General features: G+C 37.2%; 1 protein-coding gene across 3 annotated transcripts in view; it reads left to right on the top strand.

Annotated features, from left to right (window-relative positions):
- Positions 1–2,806: 2,806 nt before the first annotated feature.
- Positions 2,807–23,189, top strand: part of LOC149019530 (uncharacterized) — a 77,681-nt gene continuing 57,298 nt past the window's right edge. The window contains exons 1-8 of one of the 3 annotated variants that reach the window (XM_089153526.1): positions 2,807–2,961; positions 3,035–3,101; positions 4,781–4,861; positions 4,999–5,098; positions 5,199–5,283; positions 11,180–11,229; positions 11,317–11,382; positions 15,657–15,739. In XM_089153526.1, the coding sequence (XP_089009652.1) occupies positions 3,057–3,101; positions 4,781–4,861; positions 4,999–5,098; positions 5,199–5,283; positions 11,180–11,229; positions 11,317–11,382; positions 15,657–15,739 (510 nt within the window). In that variant the 5' untranslated portion in view covers positions 2,807–2,961; positions 3,035–3,056. Of the gene's footprint in view, positions 3,102–4,780; positions 4,862–4,998; positions 5,099–5,198; positions 5,284–11,179; positions 11,230–11,316; positions 11,383–15,656; positions 15,740–17,382; positions 17,518–23,189 lie in introns of those variants that run through there. The other 2 variants (XM_089153525.1, XM_089153527.1) reach the window with 2 other exon arrangements.

Below are 23,189 nucleotides of genomic sequence, written 5' to 3'. Positions count from 1 at the left end.
CTTTATTAAACTTGTCTTTGCTCCTTCCCCTATTCTTTATGACAAATGTTTGTGCATCATTTTAACTCATGTATTTCTTTATTGTTTATTCATTCAATAATGCATTAATAATCACGTTATTTGATAGTTTACCTTCTAGAGTATAATTACTAACCAACACAAATAATGTCTCCCAATAATTTGGTAAGGAACTCAATAACAACAAAGCCTACAACTCATCTTCAAGTTTCAACTTCATTGTGTTCAACTGATTCATTATGCTTTGATATTTATTCAAGTACTTAATAACTGAAGTATTTACCTTTAGTTTCATATTCAAAGCTTTTTCGTCATTAAAACTTTATTCCTAGTTGTTTTATTTTCATAAATACTAGCTAACTTCTTCCAAAGTTCTTTCACCGAAATCTCATTTACAACATGATGAAAAACTCTGATATCCAACCACTGTCAAATTGTGCCAATAGTTTTTTCTATTCAATTTGGTCCTATTAGCCTTAGACATATCAAATGGTCAATTGATATCACTTTCAACGGATTCATACAAGTCTCTACAAAATAAGAGATCTTTCATCATATTTTCAAATTAACCAATTTGACCCATTCAACTTAACAATTGTGTTCAAGGTACATTCCATTTTAATTTATACAATACCCACAACCATCAACAAGACTCTAATACCATTTTGTTAGGTGCCAAACAATATATCACAATGTAAATCAAAGCAACAAAGTCATTAATGGATAAAAAAAAAAAAAATCACCAATGAAACCACTGAAGTAAACAAACACGAATTTTTTAATGTAAAAAAAAACCACAAGACTGTTATCGAAATTTACCCAAACTTCCACTATCACCAAATAAAAATAATAATGGGTTCACAATCAGTATCTCATCTTTAGATTATACAAGAGGAACACAATCACCATCATCAAAATTAAAATTTAAGAGAAATGGAGAAAATTCACCAAATATTCCTAAAAAATGTGGTAGAATTAAATTCTAACAGTTAGATGTAAAGTGCTAGATGTCACAACTGTTCATTTCAAATTTCACATCATTCCAGCTCTACCTCTTTATGCTTATGCTCACCGCCTCTCTCTCTTTCTTCTGGAATTTTTTTTGTTCTCTAGTCTTTTTTTCTCTTATTGCATGGGGTTGGAGTTAAAAAACTTTTTTTTGTTTACTTTCCAAAAGTTTTTTAAAGCCAAATTTGATTTTGGTTGTTGCTTTTAATGATGATGGGCCCCACATAGCCTTATAGGTTACTGAACTCAACGTTAATTCATTCAAATTATTATTGCTTTTGTTTGCACTAGTTCAGATTCATTAGTTTATCATCGAAGAATAATGTGAATTGCATAAAGATTAGTGAAAGAAAGCAAAAACCTAACTTCCCACCATTCTCATATTGCCTTTGATCATGCAGTTCTGCTATGTTGGACTAACAAGAAGAGGATTCACCACAACATTGAGATCATTACTTTTTCTTCTACAATAGTTGAGCCATGATGGATTACAAGGTGCATTCAAATCTTTTACTAGTAGCTTCTCCTATTGTCAAAGACTTGAGTTCAACTATTGAAAGCGATGAAGAGATTGACATACCCAAACCAGAGTCATAGGCTGTCCCAATATAGCGCACACTTGCATTGCTTCAAGTACAAGGTGAAAGTACATTTTTTTAGCAGCTTTCACTATAAGCTCACCAAGTTTAGGTAGTTTTTTTTTTTCAAAGTTATTTTCAGTGAGCCAAAAGCCTCAAAGTTCATGGAACAATCTGAGTAAGAGTCTTTTTAACTTATCCTATAGTGCCTTTACACCAGATTGGATTGATTAGACACACAACAAAGTGCATGGGGGTAGGAACAAATGATATTTTATACTTTGGATTTTGTACATTATCGTTAAGAGGATGTCAACATGGGGTTGGTTGTTTTTGTGGAAAAGGAAAAGCTTTCGGTTATTACTAGGGAAAAGTCAAAACCAGTTAGACATCATTTGTTTACAGAGGTGGGGTGGAAAAAATAAATGTGTGAGACTGCAATTGGGTGGATAAACAAAAATTGAAACCAAAGATTTATGTAGAAAAGTCTTAAACATAGGACCTACTTTTATTGTTTTCCACATTTTTCACAAAATTTTACCTATTTAGTGGTATTTGAAAAGAGATTAAGTGGGAAAATTAGCATGCTATGTAGGTAAACAAGTTTGTCTGTCAACTTTCCTATCCCAATGAACTAAACAAGCCACACTTTGGGATATTATTGAAAATTTTACTTTTTCAAATTTTTCTTCACATTTTTTTCCCACCCCACTTTAGAATCAGCAAATAAACAGTGCTTTAGTGGGATATACGCTTCAATCTTTTATATAAAATTCTTTTTTATTCTCTTATCTTATTAAGTATATGTCTTACATGTTTATTTTTCTCACCTCCACCTTTGCAAACAAATGCAAATGTGGGATAGGAAAAGGAGTGAGAAAAATAAATATATGAACCGATATATAATGAGGTTGAAGAATAAAAAAGAAAATGAAATAGTTTTGTGACAAAGTTTTAATTATGGGTCATACTTTATTATTATGTTATATATTTTTAATAAAATTCTACATATTTTGTTGAATTTTGAAAATGAATGGAGTGAAAAATTTAGTTTATCAACTTTTTCGTTATAATGAATCAAATAAACTTTACTTTCAAATTTAATGGAAAAGTTCAAAATTTTACAAACAGTGCCTTTAAACAAATTGAGGACATTATGGACATTATGTGCTTTTATGTATTTCTCGGTATTTTATGGATATGTGCGGAAGTACACAGAATAAAGGCGGGGAAAAGGGAAAGAGAAAGGGAGCTAACAGAACAGAGAGTTCCCTCCGACGTTAATGGCGGTTAGGGTTCTCTGTTGATCCCCGAAACTCAAATGTCCCGCCATTTCCTCTGTATTTATATTTCTTAAGTTCGTATTTCATCCCCTCAATTATAGGTTATTACATTTTTCCAATACCGACTAAGATTTTGTACAAATTCAGTAGAAGGAAGGAGGAACGACTGATGGGCGCTTTAGAGAAAACTACGGCTGTCACGAATTCGATGCAGGTTAGTGTTTTCGAATGAAATTTGGTGCCTTCTTTCTTCCAAGCCCTCAATTTTTTATGTTGCCCTAGCGTGGAAGTTTTAGTTTTATTCATTCTTCGTTATTCCCTTTCAAGCACGAGCTCGATTTTGATAAGATAAAATCAACGATGAGCTCTAGCTCTTGTAGCTATAGCCTATACACAAAAACTTAAATATGATACTTTCTTGTTTTATGTCCACTTTGTCATTCAATTATGACTACTCTTAATCAGTGTACGTCCGGTTTGTTACGTTCCCCTGCCGGAACTGCATCGTGGAATCAAGTTATTATAAGTTTGACGGCAGGGTTCTTTATATGTCACGATTAGACTTTTTCCCTAATAAAAATAGGAAATTTTGATCAGCTTCCCGGTTAGATTTGTTCTTAAGCTTGAGAAAGTGCTGATAAAAGGAAATGATGTTAGGGAGAAGGTCCTAAGACTGATGGGTTCCGCAAAGATGTTGGAGGCAATTCAGAGAGTAGGTAGGGCGGATGATCATTGTGGAGGTATTGAGTTTTGGATGTAAATAAATGAATTTGCTGCTATGCTGGTTGAGCAATTTAAGGGTGACTTCATAGTAATTTCAAAATTTTTGGAGCACAACTAAGGATGTTGGCTGACAGAAAAACTAGTAAGCAATATTCCTGGTCTTTCATAAATAAAGAAGGTGACATGGAAGACAATGTTTCTCATAGAATTAAAGTGGGATTGTTGAAGTTAAGAGGTCTGTCTGAGCTTCTCCTTTGAAGCTTGAGTGGCTGTTCTATAGGACTGTAGTACCGCCAACTGAGATGTATGGGGTAGAGGGTGTGGCAGGTAAGAAATGTCATGTTGAGAAATTTTGTGTAGCAGAGATGAGGATGTCAAGGTGGGTGTGCTAAAAAACTAGACTTAGGATGGTAATGTTTGACAAAGGCCCACAGATGCTGCAGTAAGGAAGAGTGATATGGTTCCAATAGTAGGAGCTAAACAAGCTAGCGAAATGCCCAATACTGTAGGAGAAGTTGTGAGCATAGTCATGGTCTGTACCATGTATGACCTGGGATAGAATCATAGAACTCTTTGGAGGGCAAGGTTCTACATAGCACACCGCAGTTAGCCGAGAATCTCCTAACTTTCTGACTTGTTCCTTTTTCCTACCATTCCCATTTTCCTTATCTTTTTCAATCCCATTTCATGTCTGCTGTTTTCCCTCTATATTCTTCCCTTTTTTTAAACCTCAGTTTCCCTTTACGTTCTTTGTCTGAAATGTGGATCCATGTCACGGATTCTGTTAAGTTGGGGTAAGGCTGAGTTTATTGTTGACTTTGATCCTTGCTTGTTCTGCTATTATTGAATTTGTAACCCTGGAATAAGCAAAATAAACCTGCAAATTGATTTTTATTGTTATTTACTTATTATTATTATTTTTTAAAATATCCCCTGTGGATCTCTACAGTCTTTGAAAGCTTGTAACAGGTATCAGGGTAATAAAGAACTGCACTATTGGATAGTCAAGTTTTATTTTCTCATTTCCTAGTGTGCTTGATTAGGTCCTTTTAATTTAGTTCTCAAAGGGATTTCTGTTGCATGTTTGCTTGTTCTTTCAGATAGGAAGTTTTAGTCCTTCAATTCCTAGCATCTTTATTTAAATCATTGACAAGTGTTCCTAATTTGCAGCGTGTCAAGGTCTATCGTCTGAATGAGCATGGAAAGTGGGATGACCGTGGAACTGGACATGTTACTGTTGATTATCTGGAGGTTTGTTGACATTTACGTTGCTTTTTAATCATCCAACTGCTCTAAATTTAAGCCAGAAGTTATCTTTTGAGTGACGGATTTTTGGACTGGCCAAATATTCAATGGAGTGCTATAACTGAATTAAATTGTTTCAACAGAGATCGGAAGAGCTTGGTCTCTTTGTCATCGACGAGGAAGACAATGAGACAATACTTGCACACCGTATCAGCTCTGATGATATCTATCAAAGGCAAGAAGGTAAGTTTATAGTTACATTATATCAATAATTGCCTTCTGTTATGGTTTTCACATTATTGAATGACCTTACTTATGTGGAATGGTTTATTTCTTGTTCCAGGAACGATCATCTCTTGGCGTGATCCAGAGGATTCTACAGAGTTAGCTCTTAGCTTTCAAGAGACTGCTGGGTGCTCTTACATCTGGTGATTTTCTATAAAACCCTTTTTCAATATTTTCATCTTAATTTTTTTCTTTTTATGAATGATTTCCCCCCCTTTCTAAGATAAGATTTAGAGTTTTTTTTACCGGTAGCCTACTTAAGTGGGGGTGAAACTATGACCTGCCCCCAAGTGAGAAAAATTACTGGATGCCCACTTGTTACAAATTCATAAGTTACCGTTGCCCACTATTACTTTTTCTCCCTTTGACGGTTAAAAAATTCAAACTTTGAATTTAGATGGACGATAGTACCCCTTAGGTGTGTAATATGACCAAAATACTCGCACTTTGTCTCTCCGGACGTCTCTCTCTTCCCACTGCAAAACCCATTTTCACCCTCATTCTCTCTCCACCACAACCCTCCTCTAACTGCGACAATCGGAAATGCCTCACTGCTGCAACTCCTCCACCACTGCAAGTATCACTTACCCTTCGTCACCAGTATCACGGACGACAACTGGAAGTAATTGTGAGCCAATCATATTCTCTAACCTATTCCGACAATGTCTACTAGCATTCAATCTTAAAGCTACACGAAAAATCTTAAATAAGCTCTTGCAAGAAATAGAGTTATGGTCCAACAAAAACAACAGTTCAACTACAATCTTTGTGATTTTGCACTTCTCAGTGGAGGTGGCATTGGAATATCTTGACTTATGTTAATAGAAGAGGAACTTACTGAGAATTACTTGGTCAAATTTTTGAGCAACCCTGGCCCTTAGAGCCATTTCAATCAAAATGTGGTTCAAACTACAAGGTCTTCGAACCGCCAATTATTTTTGTGATGAATAAAGAAATATTTTAACAGGCAAAGCAAAACAAAATACAAGAGAGAACAACCTTCAAGCAGGAGGCCGAATAGGAGAACTAAGACCCCAGGAGTCAACAATGAGCCTGTTCTTCACTTCCTTGGGGTATCTACAACTGGGGATGGGGAATAGAAGTAATTCTTGTAGAAACATTGAAACAGATGGCTTTGCATAACATGTCTAGAGAACGAGATTTGGAGGTCCATCGTCTAAGATTGCGCTCCCACCATAAGTGTTGGATAGTGGCACTAAAAACTAGCTTTACCGATCCAATCACAAATGGAGGAACCTGAAAAATTTCTCAGAATCTAAGACCAATCTTGAGCAAAACCAAGAGAATGCCTCGAGCGGGGTTTTATCCCAAAGGAAACAAGAGAAGGGACATGTGAGGAAGAGGTGGTCGAAGTCCTTTGAACCATTCCAACAAAGGTTGCAGTTTGGGCTAATTGGGATATGGTGGCTAATGAGGAAAGATTGGTTGGGGAGGGCAAGGTTAAGAGCTCTCCAAAGGGTGAGAGTGGCGGGGAATGTGACTTTAAACCAAACCAAGGTTGGCCAAGGAATTGGGGGGGGAGGGAGGGAGAGCGAATCAAGTTTCACACTAAGGTGGTGGAAAATGATTTGGAGTGGTAGGGGTGCCAAATAGTGAGGTCATGAGGGGAGTCAAAAAGGGAAGGGGGAAGGGAATCCCAAGCCTTTGTGAGAGGGGGGGGGGGGGAGGGGACCAAAACCCATCGAACCACCAATTTGGCTGAGAGTAATTCTTAAAGCTTTCGGTCTTTCCAGTATCATAAGAAACATAGTAACCAAAACTATTTTAATAAGAAGTAGATGGACTCGCATCATGGTAGAAGCAACCAACCTTGCTATGAAAGAATCCAAGCATTTCTGAAGCAACCTAGAAGAAATAACTGCTGGTACAAAATCTTGACATTGTTTCACAGCTACCAGAGTATCAAACCAGGCCCAATAACTAATCCCATCTAGGAATTCTTCAGTTAATTTGACCAAATTGTTAGTTGCAGAGATCTCTTTGATCATTTCTTGGAAATGTGCTACATAATATAGAAGAGCTATGTTATAGTGGGTTATCTTAGTTTGACCATTATCTTAGCAAAACCTTGATATGAGTTCAAAACCCTCTGCCCCAGCTATCGTACAAAGTTAGATCGAAACCATCGAATTTTCGATTGAAAATTTGCATTTTGAGAACCTCAAAATGAAACCATGGGGGAGCAAAAAAAAGTCCTAGGTTTTGATCAAAACCCTCGACTTTGAGGAAACCATCTAAAAACTGGGCAATTTCCCCAACTGTGTTGAAGCTAGACCAGCCGGTTCATGAGAAAAAATTTAAGGGAAACCTGGAAAATTTTATGGGAACCTGAGAAATTTTGGGAAAACCTAGGAAATTTCGTGGAAACCTGGGAAATTTCGTGGAAATCTGGGACTTTTTCTTGCAAATTTCGTGGTTTTCTCAAAATTTTGATTTTTTTTCTTCTTTATTTCATGTTCCCCAAGTACCACAACCAATGCCCCCTCCATCAGGATTTCCTTATCCAAATTATGTATTCCCTCAGATTAGCTATCTTAGGCATGTTGATGACCAGACTTGTGGAGCTGCAGTTGTCCATTACCTCGACAACCATAGGCATAACATGTCATGGGATGTCTATGTTCGTTGGTCAGAGGAAAGGATGTTACAGACACAGTACTATTCGGCTTAGGAGATGGATCCACCGGAGCACTCCTCTTGGCACTGAGTTGTACTTCCCTTTTATTGTTAGTTACTTTGTATTTGATGTTTTGAATTTAGAAGTTATACATTGAATGTTATGTACTTAAGTAGTTAAGTTTATAGTGTACTTCTCGAACAACTCTACATTTATGTTATGTACATTGAATTTTTTAGCAAAATACATGTGCCAATGTGTTATTTATACTCTAATTAGCTGAGTGCAGAGTCCCACCCCAAAATACTCCCTAAAACTTGTTGAAACTTGGTAGCAAACTTGCACGAAAAAGTCCCAACTTTGCACCTAAGTTTCCTATTTTCACTTGGTCGAAACTTGAGTTTCCCCCGAATTTTTTTCTATGGCCCCACCTAGCAAGTCAAGGAATATCACTTTTATGTTCTTCTTCATTGGTTCTGATCTACCTACCTCTTTGTCTTCACAATGGGATCCTCACTTTCCCAATCGACTCCTAGAACACATCGAGTGAGCATTTTTTCACCTTTAGAATTTTAGGGTTTTTGTTTCAATTGAATCCCTGTTTCCATTAAATGACTTTGACCTTGCAAATTGTTTCCTTTTCTCCTAAATTCACCTAATTTCATTAGGGGTTTTAGATGAGATAGGGTTTTATTACATTTATTGCTTCTGGATTGGGTGATAATGCACACCAACAGATTTTTCGGCGGGGCTCATTCTCTGAGAGATTTAATGGCACTCGTGGGTTTATCTTCATCGGAAGCACCTCATCGATTGATCTCCTTCTCTCAACATCTAAAACCAAGGAACAAATTTCGATCGATATGGGAATTTCGACCTTGCAAAAGGCCGAGATTCCTATGTTTCGGTCGAAATTTCTACCGAAACTGGATACTTTTTTCTGGCAATTGTAACTTCAATTTTGGGCCTCATATGGACTCGAAATGATTTGGATTCTTACATACTACCTATTTCAAACATAGTAAACATTATAGAACCACTAGTTTACCAAAATACCATTGAAAATGTAACATCCAACTTTCCAAGTATATGCTACATATGAGAAGAAGCGAGAATGTTGCTAATTACAAGTCTACTCTATTCAATGTCTCCTTTTTCCGTCTGCACCCCATACAAATGACAATACAAGTCCTATGATGTTTGCCCCATATAGTTGTCGACGCAGTCAACAACTGCAACTCTGTACGTGGCCTCATCCACATGCCTAAGATTTCCTGACGGTGGGAAGTTACATACATGCTTCTAATAATAACCTCATATTTTTAAATATAAAAGAATATATATAAGTATTTTCTAATATATAAATAATTTAAAAATATATAAAATGCACACTAACTATCTTAAAAAGCTCCACAACATGCTCCAAAAATTGCATACATGCTTCCACTAATAGTCTCCTATTTTTAAATTTAAAACAGAAATTAATTAGTTTTTTTAATATTTAAATATTTTTTAATTATTTAAATATATATAAAAAATTCAGTAAAATTACATAATTAACAGAAAAAATTTGATTCAACACCATCACAGCAATATGGTGTCTCAACTCTCACATACATTAATTTGAAGCTCATACATCTACTATACGTATACATTTTTAGCAATATACATAATTTACTAAATAATTTTTAATAACAGAAAAATAAAAAAAAGTAGGAAGAATAAAAAATTAATTTTGACACTACAAATTCATAGATCAACATTCTAAAGTAAACATACTTAAATTTGGAAGCAATCCAAGAAGATTTAAGGCACAAACAAAACAAAAATAAAAAAATTAGGAAGTTGGTTACTCACCTTACAAGATTTGAGAAAATGCACAAATGGAGGAACAAATCTAGTATTTGAATGAAATGGAGTTGTAGAAATTAGGTGAAAAGAGGGATGAAATCAAGAGAAATAAAAAAAAAGTTGAAAAGAGGGTTGAAATGTCTGAGGCGATATGACTCGAAACTAGTCGAAACAGCGATAGGTCGATAAATGGACACTTTATAGCATACCAATGTATTGTTTCGGCTTGATACAGTATCGTGTCTATATTTCATAGCGTATCAACTGAAATTTCGGTCAATACGATACGATACAAGACACTTTTTGTGCCTGTCCTTGTATTTCGTTTCAATGTGAAAATATGCAGGCATTTCGACCAAAATTTCTTTAATTTCGGTTGAATTTTGTTCCATGTCTAGAACCTCTGGTTAGTCCACCGTTTGTCTCTTTCTCTGGTCCCGAAGATTTATCTATCTTCTTCTCTCTCTGTTTTCAAGTGCAACCATAAATACAGCTTACATCAATGCAGATTCTGAGCTCAATGCAGATTCTTGATGATTATTCAATCCAGTCAAGCTATTCGGTTGCTTTAGTTCGAAGAAATTCTGATTATTTTTAATTTTCGGATCTAACTGATTCTCTGAACTCCTACAAGTGAATCTTGAATCTGTATGGCTTTTTAGTTGTTCTATCGGTTCTTTTACCCAAAACAGGTTCTATCGTCTCGGTTACGATTCCCGTGATTGGATTTCCTGATGGTGGTGGGTCAGTTTGAAAATTTACTCGTCTTGGGGTTTCTTAACATTGTAATTTACCTGAAAATGGTAAAATAATTTTCTGCAACATGCACATAAAGTAATATTAGTAGATGACAAATATATAAAATTAAATAAAAGATCGCCAACTAGAAGTTTTAATGAGTTAAGCTGTGACAGGTACAAAAGAAATTTGACAAATTCATGAAGCTAGTTGCAGCCAATTAATTGTAGCAGAGGAATCTTGAAAAGCGTCTGCTAATCATCTCAACAAAAAAATGAGTTAAAAAGCAGCAATTAATATGCAAAAGGTAACTGAGAGAACTGGAATTACACAAAAGGTGAGTGATACTTGTGGTGGTGGAGAAGAGTTGTAGCGGTGAGGTATTTCCGATTATTGAGTCGGAGGACGGTTGCAAGGAACAGAGAATGAGAGTGAAAATGGGTTTTACAATGGGAAGAGAGAGAGACATCTGGAGAGACAAAAGTGTGACTGAGAGCATTTTGGTCATGTTACACACCTTGGGGGGGGGGGTATTATCATCCATCTAAATTCAAAGTTTGATTTTTTTTAACTGTCCAAGGTAGAAAAACTAACAGTGGGTAACAGGTTATTTATGAACTTGTAAAAAGTGGGCGTCCAGGAATTTTTCCTACTTAAGTGGGCAGGTCATAGTTTCACCCCCCTTAAGTGGGCTACCGGTAAAAAACTCTAAGATTTATCATCGTTAGCGTCATGTGAACTATATTTTATTTCCATTATCTTATCAGTTATCATATAACCTCATCATATAACCTTTTCTTTAAAACAACTAGGGACCACATTTGCAGTGTGCAGAGAAATATGCAATTTAACACACTCAATAGTAAGTATCCATTTCTTATCTGTTGATTTATGAACTGTTTGTTATTTTTTCCTTTTCACTGTTTTAAATGTCTGAACTTCTTTATAGACCTTGAGATGGGTCATCGCACAGTTGCAGAGGCATTGGAGACATTTGGAACATCTCAGGCCAATGGTAATTCCTCCTGAGCTTAGATTTTCTTTCACGTGTGTCAATTTATGAATGGCTTCGAAACCGTTGCAGGCAGATACTCTGATAATTGTCTGAGCCTTCAGGGAATGAGGAAATGCCAGCAGTCTTTCAAAAAGAACGGCCTAAATGTTGTTATTTACAAAACTCTTTTCTCTCCTTTATAATGAATATACTATTAGATGCCCTCCATGATAAATTAGCCTGAAGGTTATTAGTAGAATTTCGTTTTTAATCCTTGGCATCCCTAACCCTCAAAAGTGATTGAAAACAAGGAAGTCTTTAACATACCTAGACATGAATAATTGTTCTAGATGACAAACAATTTTGAATAAACTCACTACCAACATTAACTCAGTTATTTATTAGGACAGTTAATTTAAGGTTTTTTTTTTGGGGGGGGGGGTTAAAGAATATCATAATGAACCAAAGGGCAAAGCCAAACCAAAAGCAAAGAAGAAAAAGAGAGCCTTAGCAACCGGTTTCAGGCCAAAGACTAGGAAAAATGGACCAAAAAGCAAGGCAAATTGGCCACGCTAGACTAGGGGCAATCCTAGGAGACTTGGAAATCTCCATCAACTTGGTAATGCTCCTTGGTTATATGGTTGCTTCTCCCACAAACATCTCGATTAGAGGCATATAAAGGCGTAGAGATTTCGTCTTTTTTTTTTTTTTTTGGGGGGGGGGGGGGGCACCCTCAAAGATGTTCTTATCACGCAATGGAGAAAGGTCCTTATTACCAGGGACAGGTAAGATTGGCAACCATAGGGCACCTCAGATTTTGAGCCCCAAAGCAAAAAAGTACATGCAACCTGCGGTGATGATCCGACATCTCCACCTCCCCATCCCCCTAATCCATACTTATTTGTTTAGTATTTGATGAAAGCTCTAAATGGTTGCACATGCTTGATCAAATTCGGCATCCAAAGCCCAAAGGAAGGTGTCGAGAGTGAAGATAAGCCTTGGGTTAGCATAGCACATGCGTTGAGCCTCTTATTCTATCGTCTTCATTGTCCTGGCCAAAACCATAATCCCAGAATTAATATTTATTCAGTAAAAGGATTTTGTAGTGGTTTGGCTGTTGAGTAGAATATTAGATTAACTTTGCTTCTTGACAAGGTTTGGAATCTTGAACAGTTATCTTGACGAGGTTGAGTCTATATCTTTTGACGTGTGAGATAGTGCAATTTTTATGCTTTTGTTTTCGTTTAACTGTTCCAGGGTTCCTGTTTGGGTGGAAAATGGCCATTATTGATTATGAAACCTTTAGGGAAGCTTGTTTTAAGCTTGATAGAGATATTTGAATTATTCATATTGGGGGAAAACACCATTCTTTTGTTATTTGAATTTGCACTCTTGGTTGTTAATAAATGCTGCATGATCTTTGGATATGGATAAGTATGCCTTTTTTTTGGTAGTTAGCTGAATTATAACCATTGCAGCAGCTGGCTTTTGCTATCCTTTTTCAACAGTTGACTTTTTTTTATTGAGCACTCTGGCTTACTTTTGTTTTTTGGTACAGAGATTCCTATCAGGTCTGTTTAATTAATCTTTAAATATCTCGTCACTTCTTCTTCTTGTTTCTTCCCCAAGTGATTCACTGCTTGTGACCTGATATTCTGATTCTATTTTATGTTGAAAAATATTTGTAAATTCAACTTTATTTTTCTTTTTAATTTTTCTTTAATCTCATTCAGCCCTATTTCCTCTCACACCATTTCATGTCGGACCTATCAAACCACATACTTGGCCTGAGATTTTTTTTACTTAAGTTAATTATTATTTCATATTTAATTACTAGTTCTCCTTTGTTATGTCATATCGATTTCTAACTGATTCACAACTAATTTTGATTATCGTCTTCTGCTTTTGACCTGCTATTTTATGTCGAAACAAATGAGTAAACTCAGGTTTTGCTTTTGTTTTTATCAACTTATTTCACTTGGCCTTGTTTCCTTGTACGCCAAATCTGACCAATCACACCACATATTTGTCCTGCTGATTTTTTTTTAAATTATTGTAATATTTATTATTTCATCATTAATTGCATACCTCTCCTTTATTATTTTCATAACTGATTCACGTTCTAATATCTGCTTGATCTAATTTTAAAGTTTCTTACTTTGTTCATCATATCAGACCTTGACAAGCTCATATTGGTCTATATCCACAAGCATAGAGTATGTTTGCTCATAATTTCTTATTTTGTATTTAGTTTGACCCTTTGAATTGAGTAAACTCTTAGTTTGAGAATTTTGTATTTTCTTAAATTTGGTGGATGCAAGTGTTAGTGTCTCCTTTTAGGTCCCACTTTCCTTGGTTGAGCACTTCATTAGTAAATGATTTCAAAGTATCTTCTCTTAAGCACCACCGGCTTATCCTAGTGTAAATTAGCTCACCTTTTTTATGACTCTGTAGTGAGGCACATATCGATGATCACTAGTCTATATTGTGTAGTAAGGTTCTCCCCTTCTATGACCTTATTGTCCATTCATGACAATTTTCCGATCTTCTAGTTTAGAAGAAATCTATTTGGCTAGTATAATGTCTGTTTTTGAATGTAACTTAATGCTCCTCTTTTTTATAAGTGAGTGTTTACAATGGATAAATCAATACCTACTGAGATATATAAGATTGAGAACGCCTTCAGATTCCTCTCTTAAAAAGCATATCCTCCAAGCACACCTTCATAGCCTCTTCAATCTTGCCCACCTTGCCCTTAATATAGCCCTCAATTGAATAGGATTGAGAACCCCTTAAGATTCCTCTCTTAAAAAGCATATCCTCCAAGCACACCTTCATAGCCTCTTCAATCTTGCCCACCTTGCCCTTAATATAGCCCTCGATTGAATAGGATCAACTGGGGGCCAGACTTCCAGGATCTAAATTCAAAATGTTAGGGTTTTAGGATCTTAGGGTAGTTGATTGGGTTACACAAGAACATAGGGCAGCAGTTGGGAATGGGAATTTAGAGGATTAGAAGAAGTCATCCTGGAGTTGGGGATAATTCAACTTACCATTGTCGAAGATATTTTTGAAGCTTGAATGGTAGAAGATATTCTTAGGGAAGAAAGGAGAATAAATCAGAATTGGGATAGCAAGCTTGAATCCATTGCTTAACAATGTCAAATTTCTTAGAAAAAGTAATTGTATAATTAAATCATCTCAAATTGATGGGAAATTTCATACGTATAGGCCTTCTAAAATTCCTAATCTAGTCATAAAAGGGCTTTTAAATTTTAATCACTCTGAAAAGACCCAATGAGGTAAATAAAATCAAAACATAATAATTCTACTTAGCTATCGAGTAACCTAGTCAAACTCAAATATTGAATTTAACTACTAATACCACATACTAACATTATGCTTCCTTTACGGGCCCATAGATTAGATCAATTGCTTCAATTAACCCAAGAATGAAAAGCCTAGTGCCTGTAGAACCCACCCATGGGCCAAAATAAAGAGTATTATAAAGCCAAATTGACATAGCTGGACATCTTTCACTGCTCTTGAAACCTTGCACTAATCTATCCATTTGTTTTATGACTGTAACTTACTACTTTCATCGATTCCTATTTGGGATGCTCAATTGCTAATAATATTTACAACCTCTTCCTCCACAATGGCCTTGATGGATATATTCCTTTATTTGAACTTTTACCATCCATTACATCATTCTTTAAATCTTTATCTACTATTATGCCCAATTTTTTATTATTCTTATCCACCATTCCCAACCCACAAAGCCCTGCCTCCCAAAAAAAAAAATGAAAAAGTAAAAGAAGAAGCTCAGTTTTTTTCTTTCTTTCCTGCATCCGTAATTGCCTGTTCATCACCTCCTGCAGTGCTCCCCAACACTTATTGATTTGGATGTCTTTTTCCAATGAGTCCTTGCTAGTTGCAGTCTCTCTTGATTCAAGTATAAGACTTCAGACTTCTATCCTCTCCTGGACTCTGCCTTTTAGTGTCGTCAGACTTCTGTGTTCTGTACTCTGCATTTTAGTATGTCGAAGTCACTATCTAACCTAACCTGCTAACCTTTTGCGTTGTTTTTTCTTTTCTTTTTCCTAGTGTGTTCTTGTTAATGTCTCGTGTTTTAGTCTGCATGATATTATTAGAGTTTGCAGATTTTTCTATTGTTTTCTGTATTTTTTTAGTCTTCTTTCTGTAGGAAAATGCCTTTTTTTTCCTCCCTAACAATTTGACCTTTTCCTTCTTATTGGGGATTTTTTTTGGTTGGTGGGGGGTGGATAATTCAGTAGATGAATCATTTCATGGCGTCAATAGTGAACTGAAGGAGTTGCCAGCGGTTGAGCTATCCACGCTTCCTCTGATATTGAAGGTTTATTAACATGTTTAGTCTCTTTCCATTGCTTTACTTTCCGTTATGTTGTGGCATTTAATCCTTGTTCGTTCTTTTGCTTGAGTGGGGCCAGTGGGCATGGTGGATCTCTTATTTCTTTTTGAAGTGATCTCTGTTTCCTTGCGTCTTGGAATGAAATGAATGAAGTCCTTACATTTCTCTATGATGTAATGGTGTTGAAAATTCTTTGTTTCTCTTCGTCGAAGGCTTCTTTCCTTGGATATGGATTGGTAGCTATATATATATATGTGTGTGTGTGTGTATATAGTCATGCTTTTTACCATGTTATTATCTTTTTTCAGTTCATAGATTCTTCAATGATGATGGTGATGTGGTCTCCAAACCCCAATTTTGGATCACATGCCTGTCTCCTCAAAGAATTATGATCCAATAAAATGAAGCAATGGCGAATTTGTAATTCAATGGAATTTAGAGTAATTGGTAGTTTCTATATGGTGTCTTTTTTTTTTTTTTTGGGGTGGGTGGGGGGGGGGGGGTAGGGAGATATGTAAGGTGTGGATGTTTAGAGTAATGGCTTATGACTTTATGATAAGGGCGCCGTATTATTTATTATGACATGATTTCAAGAATAGGTATTAAGACTGAGATGCTTCTTTGAAAAAAATACCCTTGAAGCCAAGTTACAACACTCTCCCTTGAGTTGGTGCATACATATTAAACATACTGAACTTGCTAACTAAAGAATAAAGCACTCACTACTAACTCCCCTAGAATATAAGCTAATCTTTTTGATAGGTTGAATAAAAAGGACACATAATAGCTTTTTGCTTTAACTTTTCCTTGATAACATAGCAATCAATCTCAAGATGCTTGGTGTGATTATTGTCAGATTATTTGCAGCACTTATTGCTGATTTGCTGTTGCATTAAGGTCACTTGGCAGTTCATCACCAACGCATGAATCTTAAAGAAATTCCTAGAAATGTTTGCATATTCTATACGCCATTACTAAAAAATTGAGCTTTTAGCAAAACATTGAGCTTCTGACCACTATCCATGGAACAATATCTTGCTTGGTGCTTCTCCAAGTTATCAGGTAAGTCCAATGAAAGTGCACTGGCTCGAAGTATATCCTCTATCATCTGGAAATCTTGCCCAATCAGCATTAGTGAATGCCTCAATCTATAATTGATTCTGAGGAGAAGAGGGGATCTGTTTTCCAAATGAGGACCTTAAATACCTCAAAACCCATAAGCAGCCTCCAGATAAGTGGGACGAGCATCTGTTGCACATCTGAAGATCTAGATCTGCAGGTGCAAGAAACTACCTAAAAATTACCAACAGTATCTGTCACCCCCCCCCCCCCACAAGCAGGATCTGGTCATATCCGAATACCTGTGGGGGTGACACAATATAGGACTAAGGTTCATGGGCAAACCATACTACCACACAACATAGAATAATCAAAGGACAAGAATAAATCAAAGGATCAATATTCAAAAGTTACCAAATATAGTCACAATCATTCATTAATTTAAAGTTAAAATCATTATCTAAAGTCAATCAAATATAATCATCAGAGTTTAAAAGAAAGAATTGTTTGCAGTGGAATTTTAGGTTCTTTGATGGAAGACGACATCATCTCTTTCTCTCTCTATAGGTTTAAAGGCAAAGACATAGCATAAGGCTACAAAGGATGCTATCGTCTTGAAAGACATTGCTGGCTCTTCACTAGTACCCGACTCCATTGGATCAGTCCAGGCACGGGCATGAAGCTCCATACGAGTCCACCTCCTCGTAAGTCACTCCCTCAAAATACTTTACTGACGACGGATTCTCCATTTGAATGGAGTTCTTATAATCTGTAACAAGATCTAAAAACATTTGTATATAAGGAGTGAGTTCAATAGAATTCAGTGAGGTCAATTCAACTATATATCAAGTGTCCATTCACAATTTTCCACAACGAATACATATGAATAAAATTATAAGATGAATAATTAAATGAATATGCAATCATGCTTCTAACCCTAATTATGATGTTTTTATGGTAGACACGCATTAAGCTATACACTAGCCTCATCTAGGTGGTCTCAATCACTCTCTATCAACAAGAGATGTCTATTGGGTTCTTCGCGGTTGTTGGGTTAAGTCACATTAATCCGTGGTTGGGGATATAGGTCACACTCACATCAACATTTGACTTGAGAATTGACGAGTGTCAAGGACAACTTTAGGCCTAATGCATGGTTATACGTTCTTGTACTACATATGGTCTAGATATCATTCCTCAACGGGAGGCATCTGTTGGTCCGATATCCTTATCCACCTAGAAATGAGATCCTCAACGGGAGGCATCTGTTGGATTTTATTTCTCAACCCTATTATCATCCACATGTATAGGGGATGCTCTCGTGGCTTCCCCACAAAATTGCATATTGCGCTTAGAGTGACACAAGCCCAAACTTTAGACATATGCAACCCTCCCATCTCATGATAGCAGTGGGATTGCTTGATGCTCATAGGGCCCAGCCCTAGCCCATCCATTGACATCACGGGTTAATCAACCTCAATACCCCTACCCGACGGGTGGTAGTACTTATGGGGTTACCTAAGCAACACATCTAGACACCTAATATCCATGTACTTAGGTCTAAGTGCATATATACATAGGGTCACCAGGGTAATGGGCAAATCCACAACCCTAGTTGACATATAAATACAAGAGGGCAAAGTCCTACAATCAAATCCACACATTCAAATCATTCTTATATAAAAAATCATAAAATTTGAAGGTAGAATCAAACATAAATGATCTTGCCTTTGTTTGTGCGAAGTTGCACACAATTTATAATAGGATACATAATATAAAAAATAATGAAGCTTCAAATGACACCATCAATCACACAAGATATGATTAAGTATTTTCCTCACCTTTTCAAGTTAATAATGCCCTTCAAGTCCCAAAGAGTTCATCAAAGAGTGTGCAGTTAGACCCAAAATAACCCTAGTTACATAAGAAAGTGAGTAACAATCGAGAATCGATCGGGGTTCAAAAGAGGGTCAAAACACACATCCTGAATATGGCCGGTTGGATAGGTTGACAGGGCTGGTTGATTGGCCAGTTAACCCCCCCGCCATAATGGTCATGAGCAAACACTCTGATTTTGGCTTCGATTCGAAATCAATTCAAAATGGGACTTTGGGGTCTTCAAATTAACAATATTAGGGTCCCTAAAGTACCATCCAAACATCCAAATTAGGTCTCAAACGAAAAGCCCCAAATTTGGGTCTTCATGTTTTGCCAGGGCGTCTCCAGAGAGCTTCAAATCGGTTTTGAATGCAAAGATTCGCATAACCAACTCTCAAAAACGTTGGGAGGCACAAAGAGAAACAAGGGGGAACATTCAATGCAACTAACAACTTCAACAACCAAAACCTAACATTCATCGATAATAAATACCATCAAAACTAGGTTAAAGAAGAGGGTTTTCAAGAACACTCACCGTTCTAAGCATTATCGCGATGATTTGAGCTTCGATGCGATGCCGTGAGGAAGAAATCCACCAAACTCCTTGCATTTCTCTTCTCCCAAGCCCTCAGCCCCACTCTAGCAATAAGAAATACGTTTATAATGAGTTGGGAGCTTAAAATAGGGTTTTTGGTTTGAAATACTGAGTCTGCCCTGACTGGGTGGGGGCGGTCGACCCAGCCGTTCAACTAGCTCCAATGAACCGCCCTCTAACTCCCTCATGTGGGGGCCGATTTTGGTGATTCTTAGATGGTTTGAAAGGTCATTTCACGGCCTAATCAATTGTATATTTTACCTTGACATTTGAGCCTTCCTCTGTGGGTTTCTATACGTGCCAAAACCTTCTATTAAGTCTTCTTGACTAATCTTCTCTCTCTTAAACTCTAATAGAGTGGCCGAGTCTTATACAAGGTCATCCACTTCCATGGAGTCCATTTTCGAACTTTTGGGCTCTACTTGAATGGTTCACAATTGTTGTCTACTTGAGCTTTGGTCTTGCGGTCTTGAAACCATGGGTTAAAGGGTTAGAAATCTGGGGGATTTCACAGTATGAAATGCAGAACCAGCGGCCTAGGATTGCTGCCTAGCAGCCCACAACACTGCGAAGCAGCATGGTTCAACAGCAGGGCATTTTTGTGATTTTAGGCAGTCCACTTCAAGCCCAATTTTGTCTTTGAAGGTGCAAAAAACTGCCTAAGAATTACCGATAGCATAGGATGCAGAACCAGTGGCCTAGGATTGCTGCCTAGCAGCCCATGACACTGCCAAGCAGCTTGGTTTGACTGCAGGGTGTTTGTGTCATTTAGGCAGTCCACGTCGAGCCCAATTTTGTCATTTGGAGTCCAATTCTGTCTTTGATCTAGTCTATGTTAAGTTAGGAAGCAGCCCTATTTTAGTTAAGGGTTCAATATAAAATAGAAGGCTTTTTATTTTTTTGCTTTTGAAGTCAAGTCCTTGTAGGAGTTTTTCAGTAAAGGTTGTTGGTTCACTGCCTAATGCTGGTAACAGATGGAGTTTTGATAAATAAAATTATTGAGGAGTTACAGCAGAGAGTGAGGTTCGAATGAGTACTAGGGTTTCTAATTCAGGAGAACACCTGTGGCAACCTGGTTTGGGTGTTTCTCTTTCAGCAATGCTTCCTTCCCCAACTTCTGATTTGGTAAGCCTTTACCCTGTTCTTCCCCCGTTCCCTTTCCCTGCAGCCAACTTTCTCTTTCCCTGAAATTCTAAAATCCATTCCCCCTCCAAATCTTCTCCCCTTCTAGAATCACTGACCCTCCTCTCCATCTAGTTTTCGACCCCAACCCTAGCCACAATTTCCCTCTATAAACCCTAATCTGAAACCCTCCCAAACCCCAATTTCTGTATCTCCCAATCCTTACCACCAAAATTTCTCCCCTTTTATAATCTCCATGCCCTCAATCCCCTAGCATTGGACTCCAAGTAGCAGCCTTGATCATTGCACAGGAACCAAAACCCTAAATTCATTGAACTTGAATTTGAAACCAAAACAGCTAGGTTCAGATTTAGGTTTTCGACATCCCTAACCCTATAAACCCTAACTGAACCCAGTACATGCCTCCTACAAACCCTAAAACCCTAGCTGCTGGATTTTATAAACCCTAATTTGTTTGTTGATTCCTTGTTAGATCTTGGATTTTGGCCGTCACCTAGTGAGGCTACATTAGTATAGAATTATATACCCAGTTTTATCAAGCTTTTAATTTTATTGATTGGACCATTGTGTCGTGGTTCAATTTGGTCTATGTTGTTTAAATGTTGGTCCAAGTTACAAGTGTCATGTGGCCTCATTGTATGAGGGCTTGTTCTTCTAAGATCTTTTAAACATGGTTGTCAAGGTGACAAGGCAAGGCGAGGCGATAGAGGGCAACGAAACCAAGGTGACACCAGGCAAGGCAACGCTGCCTTGACCCAAAAATGCCTACGCGACAAGGTGGCCGCCTAGGCTCGCCTACGTGGATGCTTTGGCAACCTTGCTTTTAAGAGAACTCTCTCAAATGGGACCAAAAAATGGTTTCTTGAAACTTCTATGGCCTATGAGATCAATAATGGGGTATGACCCAACTGAGTTTGAACCTGTGAGCTTCGAAATTATGGGTATGGCAGTTAGGTTGTAATAGGTATGTATGGGATGGTATGGACTGACTTGAGGGGGAAACGGGTTAGGTTTTGAAGGATGTATCAGGCAATTAGTTGCCCATGGTAGATATGGGATGAATTCCTTGATATGAAGAACTGGTGTCTATAAGTGGTAGACGAAAACTTTCAGGAATGTAGATAATAGCATAGAGATATGATGCTCCAAATTTAGTGGGGTTTGGATGATTAAGTTGGAAGATTTAAGCATTCTTGTCTGGGGGTATTAGGGAGTACTAAAGTTTAAGAAAATACGTGTATCTTGGTATTGGATTGTTGGAATGGGGTCAAACTGGGATCTTAGGTCACTGGGTTGGGGATATGATGCGCCTAAAGTTTGGGATAGATCTAATGGTTAGATTGATTTAGAGCTTTTGGAGTAGCTGTTGAAGTCTATCTCTTTAGTCCTAGCATGGATCTGGTTTGACTTCACCATGAACCTTAGTGTTTCTTCAATCTTGGACCTAACAAATTGCAAAAAAACATTGTTGCAACAGCAATGCTCTCAAAGGGAACTTGAACTGAAAATACTTTATTGATGATCTAAATTGGTATCTTTCTCATTTAGTGCAGGGGCTTATTTATGCATGATAAGCTAGCCTTCTAATCTAATTTGAACTCCTAGTTGAACTCAAACTCAAAATAGAAACTAACTGCTCTAGCCTAGGAAATAGAAATACTAACCTAGACAGGCCTATATATTTCAGACCTTTACATGGATTAGGACCCTGAATTGTGGGTCTTTTGTTGACTTGAAAACTAGTTAAAATAATTAATGAAGTACCCTGCAGATAGGAAATAATTACAAAACTGCCACTTAAATTACTGACACTGAAAAGAAACCCATGGAAAAACAATAATGATTTGAAGTGCTGCTGGGCAGCAAACCTAGGGGACTACTGCTGGGCTTCTAAGGGCAGGGCAGCAAGTCTAAGACCCTAATTAGTGGCTGGATCTGCGTCAACGTGACCGGTCAACAAGTAGCTCATGTGCTTGCTAAGTGAAGAGCTCATTAATGAACTAATTGTTGCCTCCATGCATGGGGAAGACTTCTGTTTATAATAATTAAGTATCCATTTGTCTCCTATAAGTTATTGGATTGTTATTAAGTCGGTCGGCTTGTGTTCAGAAGTTGTTTTCTGAATAGGAATGGAATCAGTTTTAGTTTCCTTTTATAATTTAAGTTTGTAAGCTGATACAGCCTATTTATAAATTATAACCCCTTGTGGGAGAATAAAGTGGGCAAGTTTATGTGAGTTTTCACTTAGCGAGCTATTTCTGTTCTTCGCCTCTGCAAGACCTCTGCTGTTGACAACCAGAAACACCCTTGCCAGTTCTTTTAGATCCTTTTTATTGACAGCCGAAAACGTCCTTGACAGTGCTCTTATGAGATCTTGGCAGAACTCATCCTTGGTTGGCCTTGTTCAACCAAGGTTATGTCACTTGTCTTGTCACTTGTCTTGTTTCTTAGATTCCACAACCAACAAAATTAGAAATTTGTTTTGGGTTGATAAAGAAATCTCCTTCAATACAGGTCGAATCAAGGGGGGAGATATGGGGAGAAAGTGATGTGAAACCCAATTTTAGGTAAGGTTTTTTTTTAATTTCCTAAAATTAAGGGATGCCCAGAATCTTCCTGCAAGTAAGTCTATTATTATGGGATGTTTGGGATGCTTTAGGGTTCATGAATGTCAGGTAAAAGCCTAGAAGAATTCGGCCAGGCTTGGGGTTAAGGGGCAGAGGGTCTTAAACTTGAAACTGTCCTCTAATGATGGTTTCG

The sequence above is a fragment of the Hakea prostrata genome, chromosome 4, assembly GCF_041222555.1.
Source record: "Hakea prostrata isolate BN-2017 chromosome 4, UWA_Hpros_2, whole genome shotgun sequence".
NCBI classification, from domain to species: domain Eukaryota; kingdom Viridiplantae; phylum Streptophyta; class Magnoliopsida; order Proteales; family Proteaceae; genus Hakea; species Hakea prostrata.
Note: the sequence above shows the minus strand (reverse complement) of the source record. Positions and strands in the feature narration are given on the sequence as shown.